The 11,054-nt window shown below is 41.3% G+C and overlaps 1 protein-coding gene across 1 annotated transcript in view; it reads left to right on the forward strand.

Moving 5' to 3' along the window:
• Nucleotides 1-11,054, forward strand: part of USP13 (ubiquitin specific peptidase 13 (isopeptidase T-3)) — a 203,905-nt gene that overhangs the window by 61,200 nt on the left and 131,651 nt on the right. Inside the window, exon 3 of the mRNA XM_006884032.1 lies at nucleotides 8,928-8,988. Coding sequence (XP_006884094.1) covers nucleotides 8,928-8,988 — 61 coding nt within the window. The remainder of the gene's footprint in view (nucleotides 1-8,927; nucleotides 8,989-11,054) is intronic.

Below are 11,054 nucleotides of genomic sequence, written 5' to 3' on the forward strand. Positions count from 1 at the left end.
GGTGCGGTTGGAGCAGGATAGAGCAGGGTTTAGGGCTGTTGTGCATAGGGTCGCTATGAGTTGGAAACGACTTGACGGCACATAACAACAACAACAACAACAACAATCTTGTTCAACTATCATTAGTTATCTGATGTTTTATATTGAGTACCTTGGTTCTTTGAGATATTCAATGCTGATTTGAGCTTAATTACTCTAGTTTTCCAAATATACATTCTCTGTTTAAGTTCCTTTTAAAGGAGGGGTCCCAGAATTGGACAATGCTAAGAGATAGAGGATGAGATGGTGGGGGCCTAGATAAGCCATAAACCCAATGACTAGCTAGTAAATAATTTAAATGCTGTCTTAATATATGATTTCTTTTCACCGTTATATGTTCATTGTGTTACCTATGTCATTGTGTAAAGTGATAGAATTTTAGGAAACTGGAAAACAAAGGGAACTGAGACCAAGAGAATTGAGAATCCTTGCTCAGGGTTGCCAAGTTAGAGGCAGAATTATGGAACTTGTGTATACTTAGCTCTGCCTCTGGAATTTTAAGCTCAACATGACACTTTTGGACCAGTCTCCCATCACTTTAGCTCTTTCATTCTATTCTATTTCTGTGTGTTTTACCTTCTCCAGGTCTCCAGGCCTATGACTTGCCCAGTCTACTTTTTCCCTCCTGCCTTTTAGCCTCACGATCTGTTCCTTTAAACATTCTTTCAATACTGCTCTCAGCTGACCCATTTATAATATGCCCTCTTGGCTTGCCTCTGTACAGAACATCAGCCAGTTGGGCCATCAACATCATCCTCAGTTTCTGTTCAGGGAAGGTTAGGAACCTTGTGAATTGGAGCCATGTCATGCTCTTGATCTTTCACCTTCTATTGGCCTCTTTCATGGCCCAGAAAATCTTCTAGTCTTTACCTTCTCTCTTATGACTTCTCCAGACTTTAGTTGCCAGAAAATTGTTTTGACATGCATTTTATAGAGAAAACAGACCTGTGGGTAGGAACTCATTGTGGTTCATTTTTGGCTCCTGAAAATTCACATGCATCTACTTCTAACTTTTTCTTCCTCTCTTCTCAGCAGGAAGCTGTGTTCTCTGTGCCTTCATGTTCAGCTTCTCCTCCTTTGGGAAAGCTGCTCCTTCAGTAACTCTGTCATTATTTAATGACTGTGGATTGGCTCCCACCTCTGGGCGCAGCGTACATAATGGAGCTGCACAACTATGGATCTGTGCTGTCTGTGTGATGCCACCTTGAGACTGGAGAGTTGTGATCCAGAAGATACTTTTGGCTGAGCATTTGAAGTAGATTTCTAGGGTTTTCTTCTTCATCACTTCTACCCCTTCTTTTATCTCCAACTGCCTCCTTTTCTGGCTCATTCTCGACTACCTTAAAAAAGAACAGCTAAAAAACTACTCTCTAATTTGTGTCCTAATTTAGTCATCACAACCTTCAGGTAAAGCTTCTTGAAAAGAAAGTCTGTTCTCATTGTTTCTACTGCACTTTCATTTTTTTTCCCATTGGAGTTGGTTCTGTCTTCCCAATTCACTCAGATCACCAAGTGTGTCCCAGACCTCTGAGTTATCTCACTTGTTGCACATGGTTTTTAGCCATGATTTTACTTTCACAAGCATTTCTTTCTTCATTTGCTCTGTCATTCTTGCCATTTCCTGGGATGTTATTTGATGAACCTTTTCCTTTTTGGAAGCTGCTCTTCCTCATTAGGGCCATTTATATCTTTTCAAACCACTGTCTCTAAGCTGATGTCCTCCAAATTCAACCCTCTCCAGAGGTAAGAGAATAAACAAATCTGTCTGGAGAGGGTGAATCCAGGGTGCTCTTTACAGGGAAAGATGGTGAAACTTCCTTTTTCTCACATACTTTGGGTATGTTGCTAGAAGAAGCTAGTCCTTGGAAGAGGACTTCATGCTTAGAAAAGTGGAGGATCAGCGAAGGAGAGAAAGACCTGCAATGAAATGGATTAACGCAGTGACTGTAACAAGCCTTGAGTGTGGCAGAGATGCTGAAGATGCCACAGGGTAGGGAAGAGTTCAGGTCCATTGTTCATAGGGTCATTATGAGTTTCAGTTCACTTGGTGTCATCTAACAACAACCACCACCACAGCTAATATTGACTTGGATTTTTTTTATTCCAGTATCTCATAGGTATTTTGAACTCAAGGCTTAAACTGGCATCTTTTTCAAAATTCTTTCTTCCTTTAGATTTCAGAGACATAGGCATTTTTTTTTAAAATTTTATTCTGTTTTCCTTTCATGTTAGGTTCCTGACCAGATCCTGCTACCTGGGCTTTCTAAGTAGTGTGAAGTTTATCCTGACCTCTCCATTGCTGCTGTTCACTTCCTAGTGCTAATTATCTCCTAGAAAGACTAGTTGTAGCTTCTCAAATAATCTCCATTCTTTCAGTCTTGCTGACTCCTGTCCCAGTGTGTACTCTGCACCCGGATCTTTCCAGATGCATATATATCCCTGCCACAAACAGCAACACAAGTCTCCTATTTCTCTCCCTTGGTGACAGGATGAAGTTCATACTTTTCCCCCCTGTGATTACAAGGCCTCTGTGACCTTACCCTTGCAGCTTCTCTAACTCACTTTTACTCCACCAGCTTTGTACTTCAGCTGAACAAAAAGTTCTTCCTGAAGTCTACTGTGATTTTGTGCCTTTGCACAAATTGCTTTTTCCCCTTTTTTTTTCTCCCTAGGATGTTCTGCTTCTACCCCTACTCTTCTTTTCTTATTGTACTTTTACATATTGTTTACCTGCCCCTGGTGATCAAGGCTATCCCTCCATCTGTCTGTCCATTCACCCAGCCAACTCCCAGCCAGCACATATTTACTGTTGTTATGTACTGTTGAGTCAAAACCAACTTATAGCTGACCCTTAAGTGAGTTTTCAGAGGCCGTAAATCATACTAGAGGAGACTGCCCATCTTTCTTCTTTTTTTTTTGGCATGAAGATGTATGTTGATTAGAATAAGAAATCACAATTAACTGCAAATTATACAATGCTACATGAATTGGGAAAAGGGATAGAAAAAGGATACAATGCGGATGTTTATATTTCCTGATTTAGAGTATGCAAGGTCGCTCTCTTTTGAAATGACTGCTTGTTGGTCTATGTACGGGTTGCTGGTTAAGTTTTGCAGTCCCCGTTCTACTATTACTGACAGATTATACTTAAGGATAGATTTTTAAATGTTCTTTTTTAGAAGCAATGTCACACCATTCCTTTCCAGTTTGTCATTCTTGGCATAGTAGACCATGGTTGTCTCATTTAAAATTACAATAGCAGTCCAGCAAGGTCATGAATGTGGAGGATGTCAATCTTTATGCAGTTACATTTTAGTTTTTCAACTTCCAATTTTTACAGATTCATACTTTGTACATTCCATGTTCCAGTCATTAACGAGTGTACACAGCTGTGTCTCCGCATTTTGAGTCATGCCACATTAGCAAATGAGGGTCCTTCACTGAGTGAAAGTCATCTGGTAGACCCTCCAATAAGAAGGCAGGTTGATTCCGAGTGCCTTCCAATCTCCCAGCACTGTGTGGAACACCATTGCTGTGTTACTCACAGGGTTTCAAGGGTCTGTTACTTCAGAAGTGGACAGCCAGGCCTACTTCTAAGTCTGTTTTGGTCTGAAAGCCCTGCTGAAATGTGTCCACCAAGGGTGACCCTGCTAATACTTGAAATGCCAGTGGCCTGACTTGGAGCTGCACAGTCGCACAAGTCCCCACAGGAAGGCAAATCGACCTGTCTCGCTTGCTGTGTTTATTCCATTTCTTCCTTCAGCCAGTGTTTGGATATTTCTTTGTCTTCTCCTCTTAAAGTCTGAGTTCCCAAATGATCATTTCTATCTTTATCTGTGTTTCTGATGTTTGAGTTGAAGAAGGTCTGGGCCACAGCCTGCCAAGTCAGCCATCGTACTTACCCAGAAGTCTCTCTCAACTGGCAGAGGAAATACCACAATCAAGAAGGTGTTTTTCCTAGGGCGAGGCTCATCCATTGCACTCTGGATGTGCTGACCCCTGCGATTTCCACAAATGCGGGGAAACTTGGCTACATAATTCATGGTAGCGGGGACCACGTTAGTAGCGGGGACCGCGTTTGTAGCGGGGGACTGAGTTTTTGCTTTCCCCTGGAGAGAAAAAAAGACTAAGGTGCCTTATTTAAGCCATTGCCTTTTCAACTGCATGCCATGCACTTGAAGTTGGACTGACAGAAGAACTGAAGGCCCTAATACGTGATGTTGGGGAGACACCATCACCACCCCCTCACCCCCCCATCTTTCTTCTAAAGAGTCTCTGGTGAATTTGAACTGTCTGCTTTGTGTTGGCAGCATACCTCCTTACCCACTAGACCACAAAGAGCTCCCTGTGTAATTAACTTTTGTGTGCTGTTGAGTTAGAACTGACTCATAGCAGACCCTCCAGTGCTTTTCTGAAAGCTTTCTGTAATCTTCACATTCCTAAGTTGTGAATGGTGGATTTTCAGAGGGAGTAAATTGCACAGGAGGAGAGTGGTTATCTTTTTCCTGTGTTGGTCGATTTGAGCTGAGTGCCTTTGGTTTGACAGTGCAGCTTCTCACTATGAGGTCACCAGGGCTCTCTAGAAACCTACAATAGAAGATAGCAAAACTTGAAATTACACAGACAAATCAGATTGATGTCAAATACTAAAATTTGGAAAGAACTAGAACTGGTGTAAAAGGAGAATGGGCTACATGAAGACAGCCATATCTGACTTCCACCACCTCCACAAAGGGAAACTGTCCCCATCAACAACACCAAACCAATTCCCATGAAGTCAGACCTGTCCCCCCATGCTCCCGCACTTTTTTCTACTTATCCCAGCACCCATTTTACTACTCTAGTGGTTCAAAAATTTAATGTACTATCACAAACCACACAGAACCATCTTGAGGAAGTCAAAAGGCTGTAATTCAGGTTGGCTGCAGATGTAATCCCTCAGTCGAGACAGCTTCTTTAATGTGCTCACAGACACCTCAGCTTGCAGCTTCATGGCTTTAGGCCAGTGTTAACAAAAAGCCCTGAGTCCTGCCAGTTATGGCTCTCTCTTACCCAGTGGTCCAACGAACTTGGGCAGAGGCTCCTAGCTCTGGTTCCCTGGGGTCACTGTCCTAAAGTTAACTCTGTCTATGGCAGGTCTCTGGTTCATTGCTACATCTGCTGCTGTTCTCCTGTAGGTCTGGCTGATGCAAGGATCTCTGACTACATGCCTGTTTTCTCTTTGCTGGTTCTGAGAGTCTCATAATCTGCCACTGAATCTGCTCAATGACGTGGTGAGGCTAGCCATTCTATTGTGGATAGACTGACACACACTGTTTATATATTCCTGCTTATCCACATGGCAAATTCAATGGCTAGTGAGGTCATTTTGAACAGTGTGTGGACTGCAATGATACTATTCTACCATAACTTTTGGCTGTTTGATTGGGTTCTGGGGTTAGAATCACTCATTGCCATATGTTGAAAATGTGCTGCCATAACTGAGAATACACAAAGAGTGGATATAGGATTTTATACCTGTTTGAAACAAAAGTTGTTATTGTATTTGAGAGTAAAACTTTGTGAACACCAGAGGAATAATGAATGATCTTTTCTTTTTTTTTGTGAGAAAACTTTGTGTTTAGAATTAGCCAGCCGAACGCAGTTGAGATGGTCCCAGTGAGGAAAATTAAACCGAATCCATGGGAACCAAAATATAACTTTGAGTCTGTCTGACCTGAATTTCAGAACCATCTCAGGAACAGATTTGAGGCCTTGGACACTAATGAGCGATGAGTTGTTGAAGGATATCAAGGGTATCATCCAAGAAGAGTGCAAACGTTCATTACAAAGACAGAAGAGGAAAAAAGACCAAAATGGATGTCAGAATAAAAACAGAATATTGCACTGGAGTGCAGAGAAGCCAAAGCACAAGGAAGAATTCAAGATACTAAAGAACTGAACATAAGATTTCAAAAGGCAGCGCGGGATGACAAAGTAAAATATTACAATGAAATGTGCAAGGAGCTGGAGTCAGAAAATCAAAGGGCTGAAGTCGCTCAGCATTTCTTAAGCTCAAGGAACTGAAGAACAAATTTAAACCTCAAGTTGCTATAATCAAGGATGCTTTAGGCAGCATACTAAATGATCCAGGAAGTATTAATAGAAGATGGGAAGAATATACTGAGTCATTGTACCAAAAGGAATTGGCAGACGCAGAAGAATTTAATGAAACAACATATGAGCAAGAGCCTATGGTGATGAAGGAAGAAGTTCAAGCTGTTTTGAAGGAAATAGCAAAAAAATAAGGCTTCAGGAATAGATGGTATACCAATTGACATGTTTCAGCTAAGAGATGCTGCCCTGGACATGCTCACCAAGTTGTGCCAAGAAATCTGGAGAACAACCACTTGGCCAACTGACTGGAAGAGATCGATATTTGTTCCCATTCCAAAGAAAGGTGACCCAACAGAGTGTGGAAACTACAGAACAATATCATTGATTTCACATGCAAGCAAGATTCTCCTGAAGATTATCCAAAAACGACTGGAAGGGCACATCAGCAGAGAACTGCCGGAAGTTCAGGCTGGATTTAGAAGGGGTCGTGGTACTAGGGATATTGTAGCTAATGTTAGATGGATCTTGGCTGAAAGCAGTAAATACCAGAGGAATGTCTATCTGTGTTTCATTGATTATGCAAAGGCATTTAATTGTGTGGATCATAACAAACTGTGGCTGACTCTGAGAAGAATGGGAATACCAGAACACTTGATTGTGCTAATGCGAAACCTGTACTTGGACCAAGAGGCAGTTGTCAGAACAGAGCAAGGAAAAACTGCATGGTTCAAAATTGGGAAGGGTGTATGCCAGGGATGTGTCCTACCTCCATACCTTTTCAACCTGTATGCCGAACAGATTATCAGGGAGGCTGAGCTCTATGAGGAGAAATGCAGCATCAGGATTGGTGGAAGATCTGTCAACAATCTATGTTATGCAAATGACACAACCCTGCTTGCTGAAACTGAGGAGGACCTGAAGCACTTGTTGCAGAGATTCAAGGACTGCAGCCTTCAGTATGTGTTGAGGGTCAATGTCAAGAAGACAAAGATTCTCACCACTGGACTGATTGGCAGCATCAGGATGGATGGTGAAGAGATTGAGATTGTTCACAGCTTTAGTCTGCTTGGCTCCACAGTCAACACTCTTGGCACCAGCAACCAGGAAATTAAAAGATGTATTGCAATGGCAAAGTCTGCTATTAGGGACCTCTCTAAAGTACTGAACAGTAATGGTGTCTCTCTGGAGACTAAGGTGCGTCTGATACAGGCCATAGTCTTTGCAATCACCTGTTATACATTGGAGAGTTAGACAATGACTAGGGAAGATAGAAGGAGAATTGATGCCTTTAAGCTTTGGTGTTGGAGAAGAGTATTGAGGGTACCATGGACTGCTAAGAAAACATTCGTCCTGGAGAGGGTTAAACTGGGCTGCTCCTTGTTTGGACATGTTTTCAGGAGGGACCAGTCCTTGGAGAGGGATATCATGCTTGGGAGGGTGGTGGGACAGCGCAGGAGGAGAAAGCTCTCTAGGAGGTGCATTGACTCAGTGACTGGGATAATTGGGATGGGAGTGTCGGAGGCAGTGGGATTGGCACAGGACAGAGCAGGGTTTAGGGCTGTTGTACGTAGGGTCGCTATGAGTTGTAAGTGACTCGACGGCACATAACAACAGCAACGACAACAACAACAACAACAACAACAACAACAACATATCCAATGTAGCATAGTCAGGAGTCAGTTGAACACAGGCTTTCTTCTGTCCATCAGGCTCAATCAAAGTGTTGACCTTAGCTACATCTGTGTCATTGAGCTTCTTTATAGCTTGTTTGGTTTGGTGCTTGTTCGCCTTGACATCCACAATGAACACCTTTGGTGTTGTTATCTTGTCTTCTTCATGGCTAACTCAGTGGTCAGAGGAAACTTGATGATAGTATAATGGTCAAGTTTGTTTCTTCTGGAGGTGCTCTTTCGGGGATATTAGGGCTTCCTTTGGAGTCTCAGCATCGTAGGCTGCCGAAAGTTTGGTGCCATGCAGATCTTTGGGTTTCCTTTTTTTGGTGTTTTTTTTTCTTCTTCTGTGTCTGTGGATGCCTTTCAGGATGGCCTTCTTGGCCTTTAATGCCTTTTCTTTGGCTTCAGTTTTGGGAGGGACAGGGGCTTCCTTCTTTGCTTTCAGCACCATCTTTATAGAAAAGGAATTCGTGACCTTTTCTATATAACCACTTAATAGTAATTTATTTCATGCTGCCAAGGTCTTCTACTAGAAATAAAAAAACAAAACAAAACAAAACACAAAACACCTCAATACCAAAACACGTGAAATTTAGTGTAGCAAACATAGTTCTCTGTTGATATTCCGAAATGTTTATCAAGTTTAATTGATAGTGAGGTGAGTGATCCTTACTGATTCACTCTTTACTTCAGTATTTCAGTCATAATTGTTGAGTGATCCTAGGGCTCAGCCTGGGGTACCCCATAGGTGAGTGGGGAGGAGAAAAGAGCCTCACCCCTTTGATCCTTGACCAAACTTCCTGAGCTGTGACATCATCAGGTGTGGAGGCCAACTTTCTTGGGAAAACATGCTGATGAGAAAGTTAAGCATCTGATTTGCCTTGATCTTTACTTCCTCATTTCCCTTTCCAGAGGACTTGAAAACTGGTAAAGTGATCAAGTGGAACATAGCATTGGCCTTCAGCTCACCCCCTTCATGATGTAGGTCAACTTCCTGTCCAGGTTGAATTATTCCTCTTAGCTTTTTATAAAAATGGTCAGTCTCTGAGCATATTCCCCTCTGTCCCAATTTGTTTATTCTACAGGCTGCACGTTAACTCTCTCTTGTTTCCTTTTTAGAAGATAAGAGGAGCATCTGGTGGAGCTTTACCAAAAAGGAGGAATTCCAAGATATTTTTAGGTAATGTAAATATTTCACCTAAATTTCCTTTCTTGCCTCCCTTCTTCCTGCTTCCCTGTCTGTGTGCATTGGATTTGGGGCAGTGTGGTGCTTACTGTTCTGCAATTTAAGGATGAGAAGGACAGAGTTAAGTGGAGGTTACTGTGTTTACTTAGTGGGAGAGGATACTCTCAGCATTGTCTCTCGGGGGGTGTGTGTGTGTGTGTGTGTGTGTGTGTGTGTGTTTTGAAGCAGTTTTACAGATAGCTAGTGGAGAGTAATTGTAATTCTGCTTCTAGTCTTTCTTTGCTGTCTTTTTTTAAAATTGGGATTTAAATCAAAGTTTAGTAAATTGATTTTTGATTCAACCTTTATAGACATTTTATTTTCTAACTATAATGCACAAAATATAAACCTACTTTTCCAACTTCTTCATTTCCATCAATCCTTTATCCCTTTCTGCCTTCAGGATTTTATCCTTGCCAAATGCTGCCCTTTTCACTTATCTAACTGGTTATTCTGAGAATGAGTGCCTTCTTGTGTTATTAGTCACCTTATTGACCCATCTATTGTTTGGCTTAGTTTTGCTGCCTTAAAAAAGAGCCATTTTCCACCAGATGCTCCGCTGAGAAGGAGGGGCAATCTCTGCCTGTACCAGTTGGATTTGATTTGATGGCACACACTGAGAAAAAAAAAAAAGAAATACACAAAAAGGAGCCATTTTAAAAAAAGGAGCTAAACTACAGTCTTCAGATTTAATAATTTTTAAAATTTTTATTAATACCATGCTCCTGTTCTGTGATTCAAACCAGAATCCTATGTTGCATTTATTGGCATGTTGCTGTAATTTCCCTAAATCTCTAATAGTTCTCTAGACTTAGTCTTTAATAATTGTACCCTTTCATACTTACCTGGCAGGAGATGATCATGAGTAGTTTTCCCAGGGCAAAGTTTATCTGTTGCACTCAGGATGTGTTGACCTCTGTGATTTCCTCAAATGTGGGAAACACAGCTGTATAATTTGTGGCTTTGGGGACTGCATTCTTGTTTTCCCCTGGGGAAGGGATTATAACGTCTTAAAGAATCTTGTTCATTTGTTTATATTGTTCATTGTTTCTATACCTCAGTGTGGGTTTGTCTGATGATTTATCTTGGCAAGTCAGAGGCTATATGTCCATGGCAAGATAACCACAGAGGTGACGTGTCCTCTCTGTGCCAGCTATGAGCAGTGACCTGACATGGAAGTGCTTCACAGTTACAGTGCTCACTCTGGTCTCTTGGTGCAGAGCTTTGTGCTGGGTTTCACCACTGCATAGTTGCACTGTAGTTGGTAATTGTCTTGGAGGTGATACTATGAGATTATTTGAGTATTTTATTTCTTCTCGAAGATATGTACACTAATTTAGCATTCATTAGTGGATCTTGCTCTTAATAATTATTACTGTGGAATATGTCTAGTGGTGATTTTTCAGTTTCTCTCAATCAGGAGAACCAGTTTGTCTCTATAAATGAATATAGACTTCTACATCTTGTAAAAGTGATCACGTTTTCCATTAAACTCTGATGAAGTTTTCCCAAGAAAAGAAGTGGAGTGGTTTGATCATATTTGACCAAGTACGTTTTGACAGGTATCCTTGTTCCCCCAAATTCACTTTACATCACTTCACTTTTTGAAAGACTTGTGTTAGTGCTTTTTTTTTTGGTTAATGGTGGAGGGAGGAGGCCAAAGGAAGATTTTTACTTTAACAAAAAAAGTAGCATTCAGAGAACATTTTGCAGAGAGCTGTGCATAGCAAGTGTAACGCTCTGCAATCCTCCCGCAGAAATTTTTCTCAGCACTGCAGCATCAGGCTGCCAGGGCTTTGAATATCATCTGTGGTGTATATTAGTGTTATTTTAGACTTCATGTATTATTTGCCATGATTCAGTAGGCTATTTTTTTGAGTCTCTTATTGTTTGGTGCAAGCTGAGTACAACTCATAGAGACCCTGTGAACAGCAGTTAGTTTTCTCTGACAATTTTTTTTTTATTTTAGTTTGTTTATTTTTCATTTCAATGAACATCTACAGAGATTTTGGAATTCCATT

This window comes from Elephantulus edwardii, unplaced genomic scaffold (assembly GCF_000299155.1).
Source record: "Elephantulus edwardii isolate Elephantulus edwardi_28Jun2011 unplaced genomic scaffold, EleEdw1.0 scaffold00031, whole genome shotgun sequence".
Taxonomy (NCBI): Eukaryota; Metazoa; Chordata; class Mammalia; order Macroscelidea; family Macroscelididae; genus Elephantulus; species Elephantulus edwardii.